This window comes from Wolffia australiana, chromosome 8 (assembly GCF_029677425.1).
Source record: "Wolffia australiana isolate 7733 chromosome 8, ASM2967742v1".
Classification (NCBI taxonomy): domain Eukaryota; kingdom Viridiplantae; phylum Streptophyta; class Magnoliopsida; order Alismatales; family Araceae; genus Wolffia; species Wolffia australiana.
In genome coordinates, this window is record NC_135842.1 from 10725001 (window position 1) to 10749977 (window position 24977).

Sequence of the window (24977 nt, forward strand, 5' to 3'; positions counted from 1 at the left end):
TCTCTCTCACCCTCTTGCTCTCTCTCTCTCTCTCTCGTTTTCTCTCTATTTCCCTCTCTCTCTCTCTTTCCCTCTCTCTTTCTCTCTCTGCTCTTGTTCCCCCTACCCCTCTTACTCTCTCTCTCTATTTCCCTCTCTCTCTCTCTTTCCCTCTCTCTTTCTCTCTCTGCTCTTGTTCTCTCTCCCCCTCTTACTCTCTCTCTCTCTCTCGCTCTCTCTCTCCTTTCCCTCTCTCTTTCTCTCTCTGCTCTTGCTCTCTCTCCCTCGCTCACTCTGTGGGTATTGTAAAGGTCGATCCTCGCGTTGAGATGAAGAGGTTGAGAAGAGAGAAAGAAGAGGGACAAGAGAAGAGAGGGGGAGAGGAGAAACACAGGACAATAGGATGAAGATCTCTTTTTATTCCCGCATATTTGATCTTAACAATTGGTTTGTACTTATATAGATGTATCGTACTAAAAATATAGAAAGTCTGTTATAGGATAAAGGTTTGAGGATCAAACGGTTTAGACCGTTCGATCTGTTTTAATCATCGCCGTTATAACTTAGTATAACGGCTATGGAGCGAACGATCTAAGACCGTTCGCTCGGTTTAAATCGTACCCTCATAACGGCTGAGGATCGAACGGTTTAGACCGTTCAATCTGTTTTAAATCATAGCCATTATTGATATAAATGCTATGTCTGATATTAATCATCCGATATTTTCTTCTTATCTATCTTTAATCCTATTTATCTTTTGATCCTATCTATCTTTAATCCTGATCTATGTTTGAACCTATATGTGTCCTATTTTGTCTAATCTCTAACGAGTATAGAATACGTGCATTATTACTATCTAATCTTCATTAAGTTTCCTACTTATGCTGATGGCGAGCTTCCTCCGTCTTCAAGTGTTACCGTCATTGTCACCTTAATCCACTCACGGATCCTTGAGCCCTAATCCCTTCGTGCGCTCTCTCACGGTATCCTCGGGCCATTATTCCTTGATCATTTCTCTCTCTTTCTCTCTGTCTCTCTTTTTTGTGCTCTCTCTTTTTCTCGCTGAATCTTGTCCTCTCTTTCTCTCTCTTTTATTGTCTCTCTCTCTCCCTCTCTCTCTTTCTTTCTTACTGTCTTTGTCTCTCCCTTTCATGCTCTTGCTCTCTCTTTAGAACTCTCCCAAAAAATCAAGTGGGCATTAGAGTGGTTGTCACCATTATGCACTCTCTATCTCTCCCAAAACATCAAGTGGGTGTTAGAGTGGCTGTCACCATTATGCACTCTCTCTCTCCCAACAAATCAAGTGGCTGTCATATTTATGGAAATATTGTTAAAGCGGATGGTTATTCAGTAGCACCAAAAATGAATATATATTTTTGAAAGTCTCTTCTCATTGGGTTGAGTAAGACATTTTAAAATGGATTAAATGCAGGGGTATATTTTCCAATTATTGATCACACAAGTGCAAAATGTGAGATCTGAGTCAAGATTGATAACAAGCAAATTATTAGGTTAATACCATGAAACTTACATGTTTTACTGCATCCAAATACATATATATTCTTGTTATCAAGCATAAAATGATTAAATATGTAATTAAAGGGGTGTTCTGATTTTTATGGATCTATTAGTATTTTAAAGGATTCCTATGACATAATATTCTTCATTAATTTTTTTCTGTGTATAAATATATTAATATGAATTTTTTGACATTATATTCTGGAACACACTAATTTTCTAAGCCAAAATCTTATTTTTTATATTTTTATGACATATTTTTGTTTCATGGAATTTATTTAATGAATTCCAGTCTTAAGTTCCCACCCTGCCATGTTTGCCCTTTGATTTGATTCATGCATGCAAGAAAATGAAGAAGGCGGTTGACGAAGAGCACAATCTGAGTCACCACGTCATTGTATAAATTGTCCCCTTTTTAAAATACTGTTATGGACAAACATTAGCGTGTCAGTTATAAAAAAGAAGAAGGAACTCATTGACATGGCTTGTGATGTGTCGCCACATCAACAATAATACTCCTATTCCTTTATTTTTTATTTTTTCTTTTTTCATGTAGGGGAACTTACCTGCACTCTCTAAATATCATGATCTAGGAAAAATTGAAGGATCTATGATAAGTGTCCTCCCTTAGATTGGTCCTTTTCATCCTCACTTTAGGTTCATAATATTATCTCTACCCTCACCATGTCACTCAATTCCCTCATTCCATCACAGTTATGCCTTTCATACCATAGTTTTGTCACATCTCACTGTAACTCCATGATATACCTCCTTACATCACATCTTTATCTGTCCCTCCATATTTTTACCTCGTTTGTCCTAGAGATAGTGTTAGGTCCCTAACTAGACGGCATTCCCTGCCCAAAGGCCTGCGTGCTTATTGGGAGGGTGAGTTCGGGGGAGACTCACGACCTGTAATGACTGAGTCCTATTTAGTGCTATGATGCATTACGGGTGGTGACGCCCAACCTGATCTTTCAAGCCATCGCCACCATAGTGGTGATACACTACGGATGGTGTGTGTGGCCCGTTCGTGCTTAGGAGAGACGAATCAGGCAAAGTCCGTGTATGCTGGGCGCCCGGACTGATAGGTGTGAGCGTGTGGGCGCCAAACGTTGCGCACCAGTACCAAACGCACGGGCAAGTGCCAAGACCTTGTGCTAGCCCCAAGCGCTGCCCGGGAACGCCAAGAGCTGTGTGCGAGCGTGGGATGCGCAGGCTGGGTGGCGTGCCGCGGGTGCAGCGTGCGGAGTTGTGCGAGGAGTCGCACAGCGACCGTGCAGGCAGGGCACGCATTGCATGTGCGGGGCGCGGGGCAGGAGACATCCCGCCAAGAGACTAAGGCTATTGGAGCACAGTTGAGCATCAAGACAGCATGGGAGCGTGCGGCATTCCCGCGGGTAGCGCTAGGCATGTGGCACCCAGCTTGGGGAGCCGAGCACAGCGGCATCCAAGCGGACCGAGCGAAAGGTGCCAGCACGGATGTTGTGGCGTGTGGGATCGTGTGGGATCACCTAGGCGGGCCAGACTCTTGGGCGCGCAGCCCCAGCCTGGGGGCACGCATGTAGCCGCGATGTCGGCGGGCGGGCACGTAGGGCTGTGGGCCTCAAGGCGTAGTGGCACCTCATCTCGTTACTTCTGTATCAACCCTGGTCTTCCCCCATGTAATGATTGATAACATACAAATAGGAGCTAGTTTGACAAATATAAAATATAATACCAGCAGACACGGTGTGGACGAATCGAACTGTATCAAATATAAAATTTGCTCATAGTAATTCTCGACAAGGTATGCGTAATTTTAAAATTCAACGCCTACTCATTCTTAGCATCACCTTTTCCTTTATTTTTTTATTCTTTATTTTTTTTGAAATTTTGAGCTACCGTAAATTCGCAAATCGTGAACATGATCTGCCAAGTAAGGTAGTTAAAATCGAATACAAATGCTGGATTATTGATCAAATTTGATTCCAAACTATTTAACTGAGATGACTAAAGCTTAAACTATAAAATAATAGCAATATGAGAATGAATCAGAAATAAAATCAAAATTGAAGGCGACACATTCAACAGGAACGAATTATCAAATTGCAAAATATTGAACGCCAAATCAGTTGCAGAATGAATTTAATTGAAACCTAGAAGTACCAGGGGTGATCATGACTCGATTTAGGCAAATTCCGCACAACGAACACCACGATTCCAATGAATATTAGCTTGAATTTTGGGGAAGAATGCGGCGACGAATCTGCGAGATCGCGGTCCACATCGAGCTCCAATTCACTCCAGGTTGATTCTTGAGCCTTCAAGGAGGCTAGGCAATCATTCCGTGAGCTTCCAAAATCAAGAACAAACGAATAATGTCATTTTTTCACTTTTTACCGTCGCAGAATCGGAAGAACAGCTTCTTCCGATTCCGTTATTATTTTTCTCTTTTTTGCGTTGTACGCATAGCGTACAACGCAACGTGATTGGCTCTTGAAGGCTTTGCGTGTCTCTATTCTGTGCGCAACATGCACGGAGTTGCGTACATGCGTGTCGCGCACCGAAGGCGAGAACGGGCATTCTGATACGCCTACACGCTGCTGCGTGCGGTGCGCGCCGTTCGCACGCCCTGCGCCATTTACCACAGGTGAGTGCCAAAACTGGCCCAATAAGGGCCAGTTTAAATAAAAAAATATTTAAAGTAAAAAACAAATGAAATAAATCAAAAAAATTGTTTATTAATGCAAAAAACAATGTTTTATAACCTTCTAAAATAAGTTTTATTATTACTTTCATTTTATTTATAGAAATAGGTCTATTAATAGCATTTAAATTCTCATAATCATCATTTTAAAACCATTTAAGATGTATATATTTACCTAATTATTTATCAAACGTATTGTTTAACTTGAAATTTAAGGAATTTATTATTTTAATCTAAAATGATGATAACATGCGTTAAAAATCCATGTTTTATGCATTAACAGCCCAAAAATATAATGAAATTAGCACTTATATAGCTCCTATATGCATGTTATTGATGATCTTGAGTACGATGTAACCTTTTATGATATCAATGCAATGACCCTATTCCTCGATGGGGCTGCGTCCCCACACTCTCCTCTAACCCCTTCTATGTGATCTTAAGCTATTGCAAAAGACTTCCGCTACAGAGATCAAGGTTGCTTAGTGTTCTACTCCAAGCACTGAGGACGGCATATGCCAGATTCGAACGATTGACATAGCTCGGGATTTGACCACGTGACACCACGTTTTAGTCTTGTTAACGAGTCTACTGTTCCAATAACCTTTATTGGCCATAAAAATTAATTAAGGATGAAAATGTGTGATTGGCTTGCGAGCCACATATATTTCCTTCAAAAATGTATATTTTATAGTTAATATTTATCAAATCCGTGTAATAATGAATTGAGATAAAAACTTCATCTTCAAACATATTTTTTGGAGGACTGTACTAACTATTTTGAGGGACAGGCCTAGGAACAACGAATGGGGATGAGCTGAATCGATGTGTTCCAATCTCTAGTCATGCACAGACCATCCAATGGACCATGGACTAAATGGTCATTTTCTTCAAGACTATTTTCAAGGGATCGCCACCCCTTTGCAGATTCCCCACTGGTAAGGGGACATGAGATGGCATTGATGATACATGGCCTTGGTGTTGTTTGTAAATAATTTGTTCGTATTTATGAATCATAAAATCATGCCTCCATATTGACGAGGGAATGAATTTAGACTAGCATAGGCATATAAATATTTATGGTATTTAATCATCATTAAATAAGATTGTTTTAATTTTATTAAATATATTATTTATTATACCAAATTATTTTATTTTAAATTATGTGTTAGAATTTTCAATTACATTGCTATGAAAATTTAAAGAGCATTTGTAATTAGACACGTAATCTGAGACCTATAAATTGTTTTGAGAAACCATGATTATGTATCATCACAAATAAAGCATCAAGTTGTACAACTCTCGTTGAATTATATATCCATTTATTTCATTATCTCAGACTAATATACGAAGTGAGAAATTCTCATATGATTCAGCTATAATTGTTTTATGATAGGCATATCATTCTTATGTTATAAATTATCAAACTGCGCAAATCCATTATCTCAAAATGATGTTCTATCCATTATTCTCGTCATCTCAAATTCCTATCAATATTTCCAAATGCCTTTTGCATGGATATGAGCCAAGATGATATCATCTCCAAGTGTTTGAATCAAGATAATAATGCAACCTCCTTGTGTTTGAAGTTAGAAAATATTATTCCTCTATCTATTCTCTAATGGAGATATGTCAATAGGAAATATTCCAAACAAGGATACCTATAAGAGATTGTTATCAAGTAACTATTATACAAACAGTTTACTTAAGCTATCACTATTTCGAAATAATACCTTAATGAAATGATTTCAAATATGGAACTTAAATGACTTAGTTGGATTTTCTCAAAATATGTAACATAGGCAACCAGATACGCTTAAAAAATGAATGGAATATTATAGAATTGTTGAACAATGTAATCAAATAATTGAAAATAAGCTAATTTTAGAGACAAAAAAAATCTGTAGAATGGTCTTGAAGAAGGAAAATTTATTTTTCAACTTTATTAATTTAATCTATAATATTCTGCATGAAAATTCTCTGGAATTATTTATTATACATTTAAATGAAAGTTTGCGTGAACCCCAAGAAAATGTAATACTGGGTAATGATGAATCTGTACTCATTCAAGGCCAGTTTTGGCAATTTAGATCATCAAGAGTGTAAGGTTATTCCATCAGCTTGTTGAAAAAAATTATACAGCAGAATCTCATATACATTTTGAGGAAATTTTTGAATAAATACTAATTTAATCTATTTGTTGGTCATCAGAGAATAAAACACAGTCTTGTTTGACATTGGTGTAGAGATCAAGGAAATGTTTGAACCCCAAAATCACCAAGTCACTCTTTCATTTTCCATAAAAAAAATTTAGGAGTGATATACTCTATGTATTGCTCAAAGTATTGAATAATCCCAAACCTATAGGGTGATTAAAGTTCATCAAATAATTGAGAGCCGTTTTTATGTTGGCATAGAAGGTAAAAAAAGTGATCCCGAAGAGAAATATGTTACCATGTGATACATTGTCTGAATTAAATATCTCAGGTTTTATATGTTATGTGTTTCATAAAATGTGTTAATGAGCATAAGTAATTTTAAATGTAATTCATTCTAGATCATGATTGAATGAGAACAACTATTTATATCAACATAGTCCTTAAAGGGAGGGGAAGCTTGGATTATCAAGAGCATGAGATTACTCCTTTTTACTGAAAACACCCAGATGTTATATGTTACATATTTTGATTATTTTTAAAATAAAATATAAGGAAAGTTGATTCGAGGTCATCAATTCAGGATTGTTTTTCTTATTACAAAGCAATGGAAGGTTAAAATGATTCAATATTTATAGATGTCACAGGCACAAAAACATTGTTTCTTACTATACTCCCTCTACCAACGAAGATACATTAATATAGGTAACAATGGTAAATATTCACTACCACATGGATTTGACTTGGAATTTCCATGTATCTCATCAATTGGTGAGCCCCAGATCCCAATATAACTAAAAATTTATGTTCTATCAAGTCCCAAAGAATTGTTCTGGCCTCCAAAGTTACATACAATCACAGTAATACAGCCAGTGTAATAGCTTGGAAGTTCCATGAATCTCATCAGCTGGTAAGCTCCAAATCCCTATGTAACTAAGAAATTATCGTGTACTGAGGCCCACGGACTTTTTTGGCCTCCAAATTTACATGCAAGAACAGTAATAAATTCAAGGTAATAATAAATCCATATTTAAGATATAGAAGCATTCACCAAGATGAAAATAAGGCAAAACAAAATATTTCATTAGTCCACACACATTATGCTCTATTGTCTGATGTCTTAGAATTAATTTTACTTAGGGTTCATTGACACAAATAACCAAAACTTAAGACATATAACGTTATAGAATTGTAAGGAACGATATGAATGAGTGAATTAGAGAATTAGTTGCCTTAATTTCGTGTTTATGCACACACTTAACAAAAATGTATAAGATGAAATACCAGAGAAAATTCAGCCAGAGGAATCATAGAGTAAACTCATGCTCTTAAAGATCAAAATTTTCCTTCCTTTTACCCTAAAATCCAAAAGCATTGTGCTCTATTCTCTCATATCATTGAATTACGTTTATTCACAAACTTCATTAAAAAGTTTATAGATATATGGCCAGAGAAGTATTAGTCGGAGGATGATAGCGCAGCCTCTTGCTTCTGGGCACCAAACTTTTGAGCTTAATTCACAATTCCAAGAACTAACTTTAGGTAGGGTTTATGCACACATTTCGTTAAATCGTGTGAGAGATAATGCCAGAAAAATTTCACCCAGGGGATGAGAGAGTAACGTCTTGCCTTTGAGAATCAAATATTTTCTTGCTTAGGGTTTATTTAGGGATCAAATATTTCCTTGCCTTTGAGGATCAAATATCCCAACGTCAAAAATGGCCAGATCTTTACTTGGGGTTTATTCACAAACTGAATCAAATTTTATAAGTGATAGTAGCAAAGAATGTTCATCCAAGAGATGATAGAGTAACCTTATGATCCTGAAGGTCAATCTTCTTTTCCTTAATTAACCCAATATCCAAAATGCGTTGGGATTTAGTCTCTGATGACCTAGAGTCATATTAACCTTGGGTTAATTCCAGATTCCATCAAAACAAACTAGAGATAACGCCAAAGATTTTTCAGCCAGAGGATGATAGAGTAATATCTCTTACTTTTGGGGATCAACCAAAATTGGTTGTGATTCACTCTCAAATGTCCGTGTGTTACATTCACCTAAGTTTATTTACACTTCATCAAAACATTGAGGAAGTAATGCCAGAGATTTTTAAGCCAGATGATGAGGGTCAAACTTCTTTCGCTCAATCTCCAAAACTTAGTGTGCTCTGTTCTCTGATGACACAGAAGTACCTATGCTTAAGAGTTTATTCACAAATTTCATCAAAGTTATAAGAGATAATACCCAATAAGTTTCACTCACAAGATGATAGGGTAACATCAAGCCCATGATAATTAAACCTTCCCATCCATTGTAATTTATTTACAAATGCCGCAGAATTATATTTTTTGGAGTTAATTAAAAAGGTATAAACGATGACTGAGTAAACTGAAAAAAGCTTTCCTATGGGGTTTCTTTGCAATTTTGAGAGAGTTATATTATCTTTCACGACAGAGACTTCTCAGCCAGAAGACAACAGCTCCAACAGCGTCAATGCTTTATTTAGATTGTCTCTTCTGCACTCTTCCAGTGGGCCAGGGCTAGCAGACAAGCAATCCCAAAAACATTGTCTGATCTAAAACACCACAAAGATTCTCTCTCAACCGACCTCTCTCTCTCTAATAAGGTCTGATCTCTCTCTCCGCCCAGATCGGCAGTTGGTTCAGAGTTCATAGAGCAGCAAACCCAAAATCGTCCAAAGACACCCCAAAGATTCCATCTCTCCTCTCTCCTCTTCTCTCTCTCCCCCCTCCTTTTCTTCTCTTCTTTTTTCTCTCTCTCGACCATGTTCACCATCTTGCTCCACCTTTGTTTCAGAGGACAGCAACCCAGAGATGGAAAATAGTTAAAAATTCCAGCGAACCTCTCTCTGATCCAATTGTGAGCTGGAGCTTCACTGGCGCCAGCCAGTTCACCTCCATTAGGCGTCTTCTGAACAGCCTTTCTCTCTCTACTGCCATAGCTGAAGCATCTGGGTCTTCTCCCTTCCCCGTCCTCATCGTCGTCGCTGTTCTTCCGCCGGCCATGGCGGACAAGGACACAGTCTCAGAAACAAGCTATGTAAGTTGTAATATCTTCACTTCATTACCCTTCTTCTTTCTGAGCTATCTTTCATCTCTTCCTCTGACAGACTGAGGGACATGGAGGAGCTGAGAAAGTATCCATGGCTGATCCACCAAGGAAACCAGAAGAGACGAAGGACGAAGTTAGTGAAAATGGAAAAGAAACAGCAAAAGTGGAGTCAAAAGAAGAGAAATCAATGGCAGGAGTAGAGTTGGAGGAGAAGCACACGATAGAAGCGGCTACAGTCGAAGAATATATTCAGGATAAAGCTCTGGTGGCAGCTGATACAACGGAAGACAAGGTAACAGCTTTAGAAGGGCCAAGCGAAGACAAGTCAACTGATTTCAGCTCCGCAGGGACGAAGGAAGATGGATCAAACTCTACGGCAACATGGGAAAAAGAGTTAATAGAAAAGAAGTCACCGGCTGTAGACCAAGTGAAAGAGATCACAGAACATAAGTCAACAATTGTGGAGTTTGTAGAAGATAAGTCATCGGCCTCGGCCTCTGTGGCCGTACCAAAGGAGAAGCCAACAGTAGCCGAGACAATGGAAGAGACCAACCAGCAAAAGTCAGCAGTTGTGGAGTTGGTGGATGAGAGAAAGGAAGAGACATCTTCCAAACCCTCGCCCTCTGCAAACCCTTCCGAAGAGGAGAAGCCAACAGTGGCAGAGAAAGTGGAAGAAACCAACGAGAGGAAGTCAACAGTGGTGGAGTCATTGGACGACACCGAGGAAGATGCTTCTTCAGCCCCCTCGGCCTCTGTAAACCATCCCCAAGAGGAGAAGCCAACAGTTGCCAAGATAGTGGAAGAGACCAAGCAGGAGTCAGCAGTCATGGAGTCAGTAAATGAGACTGAGGAAGAGACATCTTCAGGCCCCCCAGCCACTATAAACCCTCCCCAAGAGTTGATGCCAACGGTTGAGCTAATAGAAGACACCAATGAGCAGGAATCAACAGTCGTGGGCTTAGTTGAGGAGACAAAGAAAGAAACAACTTCAACCCCCCCATACTCTGTAAACAATCCTGAAGAGAAGCAAACAGTAGCAGAGACAGTGGAAGTGACCAACGAGCAGAACGCAACGGTTGTGGAGTCATTCGACAAGACCGAGGAAGAGACATCTTCAGCCCCCTCTTCCTCTGTAGACCCTCCCAAAGAGGAGAACCCAACAGTTGCCGAGCTATTTAAAGAGCCCAACGAGCAGGAGTCAAGGGTCATGGAGTCAGTGGATGAGACCAAAAAAGAGACGTCTTCAGGCCCCTCCACGTCTGTAAACCCCCCCAAAGAGGAGAAGCCAACAGTTGCGGAGATATTAGAAGAGACCAACCAGCTGGAGTCAATGGTGGTGGAGTCATTAAAAGAGACCGAGGAAGATAAGACTTCAGCCGCCTCGGCCTCTGTAAACTCTCCCCAAGAGGAGAAGCCAACAGTTGCAGAGATATTAGAAGAGACCAACCAGCAGAAGTCAACGGTGGTGGAGCCAGTGGAGGAGACCGAGGAAGATACATCTTCAACCCCCTCTGCCACAGTAAACCCTCCCCAAGAGGAGAAGCCAACAGTTCCAGAGACAGTGGAAAAAATCAACGAGCAGGACCCAGCAGTCGTGGAGTCAGTGGACCAGACCAAAAAAGAGACATCTTTCACCCCCTTGGGCTCTGATAACGCTCACGAAGAGGAGAAACCAACAGTAGCCAAGGTAGTCAAAGAGACCAACGAGCAGGAGTCAACCATTCTAGAGTCAATGGACGAGACCACAGAAGAGACGTCTTCAGCCCCCTCGGCCTCTATCAACCCTCCCCAAGTGAACCCAACAATTGCCGAAATAGTGGAAAAGACCAACAAACAAGAGTCAAAGGACATAGAGTCAGTGGACGAGACCACAAAAGAGACGTCATCGTCAGGCCCCTTGGGAACTGTAAACACTCCCGAAGAGAAGAAGCCAACAGTTGTAGAGACAGAGGAAGAGACACACGAGCAGGAGTCCACGGTCGTGGAGTCAGTGGACGAGACCACAGAAGAGACATTTTCAGCCTCCTCAGCCTCTGTGAACCCTCCCGAAGTTGAGAAGCCAACAGTTGTAGAGACAGTGGAAGAGACACACGACCAGGAGTCAACAATGGTGCAGTCAGTGGACGACACCACAAAAGAGATGTTTCCAGCCCCCTCGGCCTCTGTAAATCCTCTCGAAGAGGAGAAGCCAGCAGATGGCGAGATAGTGGTAGAGACACATGAGCAGGAGTCCACGGTCGCGGAGTCAGTGGACAATACCACAGAAGAGACATCTTCAGCACCTTCGGCCTCTATAAACCCAACCGATGAGGAGAAGCCAACAATTGCCGAAACAGTGGAAGACAACAACCAGCAAAAGTCAACGGTGGAGGAGTCATCAGACAAGAGCACAGAAGAGACGTATTCAGCCCCCTCGCCCTCTATAAACCCTCCCGAAGAGGAGAAGACAACAGTATCTGAGACAGTGGAAGAGACACACGACCAGCAGTCCAAGGTCGTGGAGCTAGTGAATGAGAGCACAGACGAGACGTCTTCAACTCCCTTGGCCTCTGTAAACCCTCCTGAAGAGGAGCAGCCAGCAGTTGGCGAGACAATGGTAGAGACACACGAGCAGGAGTCCACGGTTGTGAAGTCAGTGGACAAGAGCACAGAAAAGACATCTGCAGTCCCTTCAGCCTCTATACACCCAACTGATGAGGAGACGCCAACAGTTGCCGCAACAGTGGAAGAGACCAACCAACAAAAGTCAACGGTGGAGTCCTTAGACAAGAGCACCGAAGAGACACATTCAGCCCCCTCGCCCTCTATAAACCCTCACGAAGAGGAGAAGAAAAAAGCTGTAGAGACAGTGGAAGAGACACACGACCAGGAATCAACAGTGGTGCAGTCAGTGGTCGACACCACAGCAGAGACGTTTTCAGCCCCCTCAGCCTCTGTAAATCCTCCCAAAGAGGAGAAGCCAACAGTTGGTGAGAAAGATGAAGAGACACACAAGCAGGAGTCCACGGTCCCGGAGTCAGTGGACAAGACCACAAAAGAGACATCTTCAGCCCCTTCGGCCTCCATATACCCAACCAATGAGGAGACGCCAACAGTTGCCGAAACAGTGGAAGAGACCGACGAGCAGAAGTCAACAATTGTGGAGTCAACAAAAGACACCACGGAAGAGACATCCTCGGTCCCCTCACCTTCTATAAAGCCTTCCGAAGAGGAGAAGCCAACAATATCCGAGACAATGGAAGAGGCACAGGAGCAGGAGTCCAAGGTCGCAGAGCCAGTGGATGAGACCACAAATCAGACGTCATCGTCAGCCCCCTTGGGCTCTGTAAACCCTCCCAAAGAGGAGAAGCCAACAGCTGTAGAGACAGTCAAAGAGACACACGAGCAGGAGTCCACGGTCGTGGAGTCAGTGGACGAGACCACAGAAGAGACGTCTTCAGCACCCTCGGCCTTTGTAAACCCACCCAAAGAGGAGAAGCCAACAGTTGTGGAGACAGTTAAAGAAACCAACGAGCAGAAATCAACAGTAGTAGAGTCAACAGACGAGACCAGAGAAGAGACGTCATCGTCAGCCCCTTTGGGCACTGTAAACCCTCCCGAAGAGGAGGAGCCAACAGTTGTAGAGACAGTGGAAGAGACACACGAGCAGGAGTCCAGGGTCGCGGAGTCAGTGGACGAGACCACAGAAGAGACGTCTTCAGCCCCCTTCGCTTCTATAAACCCTCCCAAAAATGAGAAGCCAGCAGCTGTAGAGACAGTCGAGGAGACATACGAGCAGGAGTCCACGGTCGTGGAGTCAGTGGACGAGACCACAAAAGAGACATCATCAGCCCCTTCGCCCGTTATAAACCCAACCGAAGAGGAGAAGCCAACAGTTGCTGAGATAGTGGAAGAGACACACAAGAAGGAGTCCATGGTCGTGGAGTCAGTCGACGAAACTATAGAAGAGAGATCTTCAGCCCCCTTGGGCTCTGGAAAGAGTCCCGAAGAGGAGACATCAACAGTGGCCAAGCTAGTGGAAGAGACCAACGAGCAGGACTCAACGATGGTTGAGTCATTGAATGAAACCGAGGAAGAAATGTCTTCAGCCACTTTGGCCTCTGTAAACCCTCCCAAAGAGGAGAAGCCAATAGCTGTAGAAACAGTGGAAGAGACCAACCAGCAAAAGTCAACAATCATGGAGTCAACAGACGACACCACGGAAGAGACATCCTCAGTCCCCGTGCCTTCTACAAACCCTCCGGAAGAGGAGAAGACAACAATTCCAGAGATAATGGAAGAGACCAATGAGCAGGAGTCAGAAGTGGTGGAGTCAGTGGACAAGACCACAGAAGAGAAGTCTTCGGCCCCGTACCCCTCTGTAAACCCTCCCAAAGAGGAGGACCCAACAGTTGCCGAGACAGTGGAAGAGACACACGAGCATGAGTCAACGGTATTGGAGTTAGTGCAAGACAGCACAGAAGAGACATCTTCAGCCCCCTCCGCGTCTGTAAACCCTCCCCAAGAGGAGAAGCCAACAGTTGCCGAGATAATGGAGGCGACCAATGAAGAGAAGTCAACAGTGGACGAGTCATTGGACAAGAGCACAGAAGAGACGTCTTCAACCCCCTCCGCCTTTGTAAACCCTACCGAAGAGGCGAACCCAACAGTTGCCGAGACAGTGGAAGAGACCAATGAGGATAAGTCAACCACGGAGGAGTCATTGGACAAGACCAAAGAAGAGACGCCTTCAGCCCCCTCGGCCTCCGTCAATCCTCCCCAAGATGAGAAGCCAACGGTTGCCAAGATAGTGAAAGAGACCAGCAAAGAGGAGTCAACGGTCATAGAGTCAGTGAACGAGACCACAGAAGAAACCACTTCAGATCCCTCGGGCTTTGTTAAACCTCCCCAAGAAGAGAACCCAACAGTTCCAGAGATAGTGGAAGAGACCAACGAGCAAGAGTCCGCAGTAGTGGAGTCAGTGGATAAGACCACAGAAGAGACGTCATTAGCCCCCTCAATGTCTGTAAACCCTCCGGAAGAGGAGAAGCTATCAGTTGCCGAGATAGTGGAAGAGACCATTGAGCAGAAGTCAACAATGGTGGAATCATTGGACGACACCACAGAAGAGACGTCTTCAGCACCCTCGATCTCTCTGAACCCACCCAAAGAGGAGGAGCCAATTGTTGCCGAGACAGTGGAAGAGACCAACGAGCAGAAGTCAACGATGGTGGAATCATTGGACGACACCACAGAAGAGGCGTCTTCAGCGCCCTCGGTCTCTGTAAACCCACCTGAAGAGGAGCCAATAGTTGCCGAAACAGTGGAAGAGACCAACGAGCAGAAGTCGACGGTCGTGGATTCAGTAGACGAGACCACAAAAGAGACGTCTACAGCCCCCTTGGCCTCTGTAAACCCTGCCGAAGAGAAGCCAGTAGATACTGAGATAGTAGAAGAGACTAATGAGCAGGAGTCAACGGTCATGGAGTCAGTGGATGAGACCACAGAAGAGACAGCTTCAGCCCCTTCCGCCTATGTAAACCCTCTTGAAGAGGAGAAGCCAACAGTTGCCGAGATAGTAAAAGAGACCAACGAGCAGGATTTCACGGTCGTGGAGTCAGTGCACGAGAGCACAGAAGAGAGTTCTTCAGTCCCCTCGTCATCTATAAACCTTCCCAAAGAGGAGAAGCCAACAGTTGCTGAGATAGTGGAAGAGACACACAGGCAGGAGTCAACAGTCGTGGAGTCAGTCAACGAGACTATAGAAGAGACATCTTCAGCCCCCCTGGGCTCTGGAAAGCGTCCCGAAGAGGAGACACCAACAGTGGCCGAGATAGTGGAAGAGACCAACGAGCAGGACTCAACGGTGGTTGAGTCATTGAATGAAACAGAGGAAGAAATGTCTTCAGCTCCATCTGCATTTGTAAATCCTCCTGAGGAGAAGCTAACAATTGCCGATTCCGTGGAAGAGGCCAATAAGCAGAAGCCAATGGTGGTGGAATCAGTGGATGACACCAGAGAAGAGACATCCTCAGTCCCCTTGCCCTCTATAAACCCTCCTGAAGAAAAGCCAACAATTGTCGAGACAGAGGAAGAGACCAACGAGCAGAAGACAACAATCGTGGAGTCAATTGATGAGACTACGGTAGAGACATCCTCAGTCCCCTCGACCTTTATAAACCCTTCTGTAGAGGAGAAGCCAACAGTTGATAAGTTAGTGGAGGCAACCAACAAGGAGAAGTCAACGGTGGAGTCATTGGACAAGATCAGAGAAGAGTCATATTCAGGCCCTTTGGACTCTATAAGCCCTCCCGAAGAGGAGAAGCCAACAGTCGTCGAGACAGTGGAAGAGACCAACAAGCAGAAGTCAACGGTCATGGAGTATATGGAGGAGACCACAGAAGAGACGTCTTCAGCCCCCTCAGGCTCTGTGAACCCTCTTGAAGAGGAGAAGCCAATAGTTGTAGAGACTGTGGAAGAGACCAACGAACAGGAGTCAACGGTCGTGGAGTCAACAGATGAGAGCATGGAAGAGACATTTTCATCCCCCTCGGCCTCTGTTAACAGTCCCCAAGAGAAGCCAACAGATACTGAGCTAGTGGAAGAGGCCAACGAGCAGAAGTCAACGGTCGTGGAGTCGGTGGAGGAGACCAAGGAAGTGGCGTCTTCAGGCCCCACTTCCTCTCTAGACCAGCCAAAGGAGGAGAAACAAACAGTTGGTAATGTGGAGGAAGAGATCAATGCACATAAGTCAACAGTGGTGGAGCCAATAGAAGAGACCCAGAAGGAGAAGTCTTCAGCTGCCTCAGCATCTATAGAGGAGCCAAAAGAGGAGAAGCCAACGGTTGACAAGATAGTGGAAGAAAGCACTGAAGAGAAGTCAACAGTTGTAGATTTGGTGGAAGAGACTAAGGAAGGACCAACAGAAGAGAAGTCAACGGCTGTATCCTCAGTGGAAGAGAGTAAGGAAGAGAAATCAACGGCAGTGGATTTGGGGGAAGATCCTGAGGACGAAAAATCAACTGTCTCCGGCAAAGTGGACACGCCAAATGAAGAGAAGTCAATTACAGCAGCGTTAGTGGAACAGACTGAGCAAGAGAAGTCAACAGCAGCAGATTTGCTTAAAGAGACTAAGGAAGAGAAGTCAACTGCAGCCTTAGTTGAAGAGGCTAATGAAGAGAAGTCAACAACTAGAGCCATAGTTGAAGAGACTAAGGACGAGAAGTCACCAGATGGGGGTTTAGAGATTGAGGAAGAGAAGTCAAGTGCTGCAGCCTTAGTTGAAGAGACTAGGGACAAGAAGTCAACAGATGTGGGTCTGGAGATTGAGGAAGAAAAGTCAACTTCTGCAACCATAGTTGAAGAGACTAAGGGCAACAAGTCAACGGATGTGGGTTTGGAGATCGCAGAAGAGAAGTCAACAGCTGCAGGCTTAGTGGAAGAGACTAAGGAAGAAAAGTCAACAGCTGCGGATTTGGTGAACAACATCAAGGAAAAAGAGTCAACGGCCTCAGGCACAGTAAATGAGCCAAAGGAAGACAAGTCAACTGCTTCAACCTTTGCGGAAGTGACGACCGAAGAGAAGTCAACGTATGCAGACTCAGTGAAAGAGACTGAGGAGAAGTCAACGACTTCAGGTAGAGTGAAAACCCCACAGGAAGAGAAGTCCACTGCTTCAGCCATTGTGGAAGAGACAAAGGAAGAGAAGAATAGAGAAGCCGTAGTTGCTGTTGAAGGCCAGTCAAAGGAGGAAAAATCAACAGAAGCAAAATCAAAGGGAGAAAAGTCAAAAGACGAGAAACTTACTGCAGTACCTGAACCACCACCAGCAGTAGAATATTCAAAGAAAGAGAAGACACAAGGGCCAACATTATTCCGAGACCTTCTTAAAATAGACAAAACATTAGAGCCAGAGGAAGAGGAAGGTGAATCTTTGACATCGACAGAGCTTTGGGTCGAAGACAATGAAACTGTAGAAGAACAACCGCAATATGAAGGAACAGAGAAGCTTGCTAAAGGAGTAGCAGATAAAGATCTGGAGACTGATCTAGTTGGCAATGAGGAGTTCCAAAAGCTGAAGCCTAAGACACTTATTTCAAAGTTTAAGCGGTCACTGGGGAAGATGAAGAAGGCGATCACTGGGAAGCCTGCTGAAGTTGAGCAGAAAGGGACATGATCCTTCCAAGGCATCATCCACCAATCTTTTGCTGCCACGTCAACATTACAAATTGCACTTTTTCCATCCTCTTTGTACATAGGAGGAGCTCAGAGTTTCCGCTGGGGTATCAGCATTTCGTCGAGGTAAGTTTTAAGAGGATGAGAACCCAATTATATTTCATATGATACATTGATTTGTTTCTGGATTGTCCTACGAACATGTAAGTTTTTAAAAAGTGTGCAGCATGGATTCATTGGAAAATGCATGTATGGTTTTAGGATTTTACAAGCTTAAACCTTTTTTATAGGGTTTTAGACGGCGATTTGATTTAGTATGAGCTTTTATACATGACATCTATGATGCTGAAGTTTTACACCAACGAAAGATTTCATCTCTAACTCGACTAAAGATAAACCAGTTCTCACAGACATTCTAAACTTCAATTTTAATGAGTGATATTACTCTTCATAAACAATCTTTTTAAATCATTTTGAATGTCCGTCAGAAGAGGAACTTTAAGAGAAATCATATTTTGTTCTTCGTTCTTGGATGCTTTACAAAATCAAATAAAAAGACTGTGTGATTCTCATCAGCCACATTTTTAAATGAATTTAAAAATGTTAGAATTGAAGAATTGAAGAATTGAAGCCCCAGACCATGCGATATCTTTCTAAAACCTTTTCAGTCCCTAGAGTCCATGAATCATGAATGCTATTAAAGCCATAACCATCCTTGGTTTGAAAAAGACAGGGTTTGGTATAATTTAATACAAAAATTATTATAATTCTTAATGCGGTCACAAAGATGATGTGAAACCCTAGTTTTATCCATATTTAAGTTATAAATCTTATCTAACAACTACGCCTCTACATATTTGATCGGATCCTGGTTGTGATCATATTGTAATATACCTTACCTTGTTGTCATGAGGAAGGTGATCTTCAATTTAGGAATGATCAAGAGGAAGAGTGCCAAAAGAGATGGAGATGACAGCTGTAAGATCTTCGTTAGAAGAGAGGGAGAGAGAACAAGTGTGGGTGTTGACTTCGCCTAAAGAGAGAGATAGGGGTGAAAAAAGAACATTGATCCTTCACGTCTGACCTCATACAGGCGGGCTACCTACGTAAATAGAATGCACGCATTCAGGGAAATGACCAAAATATCCCTCAAATGTTAGACATCCAACAACTTAACTTCTACAAATTTTATCTATCAAGATCTTAAAAGAATGTGGAAGGAAGATGGAAGAAGAAGAGTAAAAGGTAGGGGCAAGAATTACATGATACAGTAATTTTTGGAAGACTACAACAGGATGTAACAGACTGACCACAGTTTCAACTCAAAGAACCTCAGTTTGTAATGATCCGGTGCCGTACAAGGGTACTTATATTCTTGTAAAGTTTGAGAATCAGTCAAGCATATTTTCCTGCCTCCAAGTTAGCGGTTTTCCCACTGATTTTCTCTTCTTTCTTTGACAGTCCTCAAAGGGACCATGCCATCATTCTTATTTGAGCAAAGCTAACAGTCGCATCAAGATTATTCCAGGCAGACATAATTAGAAATTTGTCTAAATGAAAAAATTAGAGTGTTAGTAAAAAAATGTACCTTGGATGGACTAAGCTGCTGCCAGGCGGAGCTGAGAAAAAGCGTCCTCTAAAGAGCCAGTATCTCCCTTAACTGGCGTAGCCTCCACCATAGTGTTAACTCTTCCATCTACTGCATCCACAGCTTCCTAGGAAGGAGCTTCCTCCGTAAAGACCTCTGACTGAAGCTTATTAAAATCCTCCTCCAGCCACTCGTCCTCCATATCAGCACATTCCATTGAAGCCAACCCTGTGGTGCGAGAAGATTTTGTACATGAAGTAAATGCCAAAGACCTCAAATCAAAAGAAGGAATAGGTAGAAGATCACCTAAGGTTTCATCGACTTCATTCTGGGAAGCCCGGATCTCGTCCAACTCTTGAAGACATAGATGCACTTGCTCAATGCTGATTTGCTGCTTCCTGATCGCTTGAGCGCCAGACTGGATCGCTTCTGAGACCTACAAAATAATTAGAGAGGAGAGAGATGAAATGGAGAGAAAAGGGTTTTGGTATCTAACTTTTTTTGTGGTTTCTGCTTGGTTTACGATGCCAAGAACTTCCTCCACTCGGTCAAGTAATGATGTGTATCTCTCTCTGTCCCTAGACAGTACTTTCGTGTACCGGATATGACGTAAAGCAATAGATTTGTTGCCGGACTTAGATGCAACTAATGCTGCTTTTCTAGACCTGGAAGGCAGATGAATAAGAGTAAATAAAAACGATTTTAAAGGATGATTGGAAGTGCGAATTCCATTATATATAATCTAAGAACAAGATGACCAAAAATGAAAAAGAATTGTAAATACATTGAGAGCAGACAGGAAACATAAACGAATTAAAAACCCCGACATAATCATTAATTATGAGTATTCCTCACACAGAAAAAGCTTTAGTCTTGGTATAATGACATGATTATCCCCAGAACCTGACCAAAAGACATCGTTACCAGAAGATATGAGAAAACTATGAAGAGCTTATGATTAGACCTTTTCACTTTAAGTATCCAAAAACTTGCTTTTCAATAACCCAAGTATACAAGTCAAATAAATTAATACTTCTTCCAGGTCTAACACAGAACGAGAAAAGACTAACACAAAAATGTCTTTTTGCAGACAAAAGGCTTTATTGTCTTTGAGAAAAAAAACAAGAAAAAGAGCATGATATTATGACGGAGATTTTTTTTTGCACAATAAAACTTTCAAAATCAAAGAAAGGAGAACAATAAATACATGACATTATTCAAGACTCGACTCCATTCACCCACAATGGCTTGTCCTTACCCAGGAAAAATCCCTAAGTCATTGAAGAGAACAACATGCTCTACTAATTTAACAAAGAACCAAACATAATATTTGACGTGAATAGTAGTATAACAATTCTTGACAAAGAAGTATAACGTACAACTCCCAACGACGATCAATTGTATCAAGCTGCTCCTGCATCTTCTCCATTGTCCAGATCAGATGCAAGACCTCATAGTCAATGGTACTGTGAGAAGGAACTGATGATCCAACCAGAGAAACTTTTACTCCCTGAGAGAAAAGACGAGAACTGATTTTGGTTGGCGATCAAGGCATAACAGGCTCTAGAGTCTGGTGGACAATGATGTAATTTTTATCATCATTCAAATAATCATCCTCATTAATTTCACTCGAGCATGTGTGACAATGAAGGTGACGATTTTGTTATCATTACAAGCACATGGTGCCAAAAACGTTGATGATGTTGTCATCATCATCCTGGTTGCAGACAACTAAAGATGGCGATGATGACTTCGTCATTATCATCATCATCACCATCCTGGCGGAGACGAGTCACACGAAGGCTAGTGGCAGTGTGGACTCGGGAGAAGGCTGGTGATAGTGTGGACTGGTGAGAAGGCTGTGGGTAGCAGCCTTGTCTTAAATGAATTAGCAGAAAGAAGGCGGGCACGGTGAGGTCAAAGCTGACAAAAAAAGACAGCGAGGTAGGCAATGGCATGGGAGGAGCAAGATGGCAACGGCAGGAAGAGGCAGGGGTTAGAGGAAATGGCAGGATTTTTCCTTCCATCATCATCTTCCTTGTCATCATCCTCGCCATCATTAGGATGAAAGTGATGATGAGGATTGTATAATCGTCATCATAGTTGCGGACAAATAAAGATGACAACAAAGCCTTCCTCATCGTCATCCTGAGGCAGACCCTAACAGGCACATAAAGAACACCTTTCAATGGAGAATACATGCTGGGCATATAACCTCGATGAATTCCCCTTTGGTGATTGAGAAATATTGTGCTTTACTGCATTGAACAAGATAACTTAAGATTATAGCCGCCGCATCAGATCCCCCGCAGATGCTCTCGAGCTTACGCATTGTGATTACACAACTTGAAGTCCAGCGACATTCAGATAATGTTTTTAAAACATCAGAAGTTTTATCCTGTAGTATATGCCCCCAGAAGTGAATAATTTATGGAACTTAACATGAATGCAAAGAAACACGATTTCCTTGTAAGAACCCTGCATGCCTGGAGCAATTCCCGGAGTATAATACATTCATCAGTGCCCTGTTCCAAGGGAGATGACGTTGATGGGATCATCAGCCGACCAATTTTTAGAAATATGCGATAAATCTGCCCACGGACTGGTTCTGTAAGATCCCTTCTCAATAGGATATCCCCTTCTTTGTGCATCTCAATCTGAGTAACGAGAAAAGGAAGTAAAAATGAAAGAAATGATAAGAATTGGCAGAAACTTAATTGGTTGTTTCGACCTTTGGAAATGATAAAAAAAGCCCATGACTAAGTTGCTGGACTTCTGGAGCAGAACTACTCTTATTCTATAAATTAATGTTCATTTGGAAAGCATTACAAAGCAAACAAAAACTAGAAATAAATATCAGATACGCTGGAATGAACTTGTTACAGGAGTGGGAAAGGTGCATTATAATCACATAAGTTTGTGAGTCTTTAGTTCCTATAGAAAGGCCTAGATCTACAGAGCATGGGAGAAGAGTTCTCTATCGAAGTGATTCATTATCGTTCAGTTATCGTCCATATTTGTGGGTCTATCTTTCTTGATCTTCCTGTTTCTCTCTCTCTCTTCCAACCCTTGTTATAATCCAAGATCGATCTAGGATGGTAACAGAATACAAATTAGCTAAAATAAAATCTGATATGTGAAGAAGAAAGGTAATGCGAAACGCAAAAAAAAACGACAGTACACTGTGAACAAGAATATATGCTTCAGGCCATAAAATAACATTCCAACATGCACAACAATTACCTTGGATGGTTAGAGGGGATTTAAAAAAAAAAAAGACAAGGACTTCAACGCCTGAAAATTATCAAATAAACGGGCTACTCTTTTCCCGCTAAGACGAAGATTGAAGCATCTTGTGGATCTCACCAACACATGATGAAGACAGAGTGGCGTCAACCCTCCTCTAGCAAACCACACCTCTTTCACCTGCAGAAAATGAAGACAATATTGGAAACTTCACAGATTTAATCAAGAAACACAACTAAAATCCGATACGAATCAAAGAATATACAATATCTAAAGAAAACCCTTCACGAACAGCGAGGAAATTCCCACCTTCGCCATCTTAGAAAGAACTTTAAAAGAACAGCCTTCTACATAGGTGATAAAACTCGAGGAAACGCCAGCACAAGTTGATAAACAGACGAGTAAAAGATAGATTTTTCAGAGTAATCCACGGAATCTAAGACACAAAACTCCATCTCATCCACGAAATAATTGAGAACAAGAGAAAAAACAAGAGAAACCCAAATCATTGAGAACCTCAGGCATTCAAAAAACAAGAGAAACCCAAATCATTGACGATCAAATCAAATCATTCCGAGAAAAAACAAGAGAAACCCAAATCATTGAGAACCTCAGGCATTCAAAATCAGAAGAGATGCACACCTCGGAAGAACGAAAAGAGATCACGCCGAGACGCCGCGCGACTCTGACGATCAAGTCGCGCCAAAAGAAGTAACGAGGCAACCAGTCGTCCCGCTGCCCGCTGAAAGCCTTGAAACGTGCTGCCCAAGCAACATCGTCGTCCCAATCGGAAACCTCACACTTCACTGCTTCCTCTACCGCCATTGGAGATCGATTCATCGAGAAATTTTCAACCCGGCATGAATCTGAGGATTGCAGAAGATAAGACGAAGAGGAAAAACTGACAAAGCTTCAAATTCAGCTTCCCTGGCGCCCTTTTCAGGCAAATCGCCCAACCGATATCCGTCCGTCATCCCCGACAACCGATATCGGATATCGGATTCCGGAAAAAATGAATAGGTTATCGGGTACCGGATATTGGTTTTCCGATATCCGGATTTCGGAGACAGATACCGGATGCCGGATATCGGTTTTCGATATCCGCGTATCGGAACCGATTTCGACCGATAAAAATAAACTTTACTTCACGCATTATATGGTTTTTGATTTATGATCAATGCCCATTAATAGATAGTGTGCACTTTTTTTTTCTTCCATATGGGATAACAGGATTCAAAGTTAATGTAAACTCTGAATCCCGTAATCCCACATGGAAGATGTTAGAAAATCCTCTGTATAAATTAAATGAGGCCGATATATTATTTAATGTTTATATCTATTATCGCTAAAATTTTAGAGCGTTATATATATAAATTATTTAATTAATGAGTACACCGTCTAATAAATAGAAACAAAAATTTCTATATCTTTCCATATGGGATAAAGGGATTCCGAGTTTAACACAAAACCCGAATCCTTCTATCCCATATGGAAAAGATTTAAAATCCGCAATTGTATATAATAGTTGAGATGTATGATCAAATAGAAAGCTCTTCTGATTCACCCGTGCCCATGTTATTTATGCAAAATGCAGGATATCTAATAAATAAATTTATTTTATAATAATTCGATGCGGATATCGGTTTTCGATATCCGCATCCAATATCCGATATCGTAATCTGTCTCGTTGAGACGAAGACAGATGCAGTCATCGAGACGGATATCGGTGTCGGATATCGGCACTGTAGCAACCGATATCTGATACCGATATCCGGTATCCGGATATAAAAAAAATGGATACTGGAAAATGCCTTTCCAGTATCGGGACGGATGCTGTATCCGCCCGAAGAATGCGGATAGCATCACCTTCCAGGACCATCTTACCGCCGATCGATAGCACTTGACCATGTCTTAATCCGCTTATAAAAACACTGACAACACTACCCACGCTCTCGCTCCCGCTTTCGCGCCTAAGGGGACTCGAAATGGTTTATCAGTAAGGTCGTGGTAGAGTGGAAGCTTACCAAACCATAAGTGGATTCCGTATCAAGTCAAGAGCTAGCCGAACACCTAGTCTCACTGTTTGCTGAGGTGGTTTTCGTTCAGCTTCCTAGAGACAAGAACAGCCTACCCGATACCGGCATCCAATACCGGTATCGGGACGGGCGAACCCTAAGGGAACAACACGTCCTGGATATGACGGGAGGGATGACAAACGGTGCGGACGGGGACGTGACGTGTATTTCGGTCAGGTCTGCGTCTCAGGTACACATGTTCGTTCATTTTTTTTGTGCTAATTGTTCGTTCTGTCCGGTTTTCAGAACAAAACAAAAACAAATTCAAACAGAACATTGCGCAGACCCGTGTGCAGTTCTTTTATTCGCTTTGTGTGAATTTTGTTCATTTTTTTAAAAAAAGAAAAGACCAAAGAACAAGGCCCTGTGCGATTCTTTTGTGCGAATTTTTTGTTCGTTTAAAATGAATGGAACAGAACGACCATGTCTAGTCCTAGGTTTTTGAAAAGATCTGTCACATTCCCGTCAAGCGTCACCGCACGAGTCGACTCATCACCGG

General features: G+C 42.2%; 2 protein-coding genes across 7 annotated transcripts; one reads left to right on the forward strand and one right to left on the reverse strand.

Moving 5' to 3' along the window:
- Positions 1-8595: 8595 nt before the first annotated feature.
- On the reverse strand, positions 8596-23333 carry LOC144706795 (SNF7 family protein). Of its 6 annotated transcripts, none has more exons than XM_078579840.1 (9): positions 23046-23332; positions 22524-22583; positions 21644-21814; positions 21373-21555; positions 20537-20667; positions 19654-19822; positions 19464-19593; positions 19158-19385; positions 8596-9510 (listed from the first exon to the last, which is right to left on the reverse strand). In XM_078579840.1, the coding sequence occupies exons 1-8, from the start codon at positions 23241-23243 to the stop codon at positions 19285-19287; spliced, it is 1143 nt and encodes a 380-aa protein (XP_078435966.1). In that variant the 5' UTR covers positions 23244-23332; the 3' UTR covers positions 8596-9510; positions 19158-19284. The 6 variants fall into 6 exon arrangements, with proteins under 6 accessions (XP_078435966.1, XP_078435969.1, XP_078435967.1 ...); XM_078579843.1 differs by lacking the exon at positions 8596-9510 and adding an exon at positions 18460-18671 and having other exon boundaries at positions 19464-19586; positions 23046-23333; XM_078579841.1 differs by lacking the exon at positions 8596-9510 and adding an exon at positions 18473-18671.
- On the forward strand, positions 9267-17832 carry LOC144706794 (uncharacterized). Its single transcript, XM_078579837.1, has 2 exons — positions 9267-9403; positions 9474-17832. Exons 1-2 carry the CDS (start codon positions 9368-9370, stop codon positions 17568-17570), a joined length of 8133 nt encoding a protein of 2710 aa, XP_078435963.1. The 5' UTR covers positions 9267-9367; the 3' UTR covers positions 17571-17832.
- Positions 23334-24977: the final 1644 nt, after the last annotated feature.

Excerpts from the sequence above, each read along its gene's own strand:
- LOC144706794 (XM_078579837.1), top strand. The coding sequence starts at position 9,368 with ATGGCGGACAAGGACACAGTCTCAGAAACAAGCTAT. Across the intron at positions 9,404-9,473 it reads CAGTCTCAGAAACAAGCTAT|ACTGAGGGACATGGAGGAGC; the intron begins GTAAGTTGTAAT and ends TTCCTCTGACAG.
- LOC144706795 (XM_078579840.1), bottom strand. The coding sequence starts at position 23,243 with ATGAATCGATCTCCAATGGCGGTAGAGGAAGCAGTGAAGTGTGAGGTT. Across the intron at positions 22,584-23,045 it reads TCTCTTTTCGTTCTTCCGAG|GTGAAAGAGGTGTGGTTTGC; the intron begins GTGTGCATCTCT and ends CATTTTCTGCAG. Across the intron at positions 19,823-20,536 it reads ATTGATCGTCGTTGGGAGTT|GTCTAGAAAAGCAGCATTAG; the intron begins GTACGTTATACT and ends TCTGCCTTCCAG.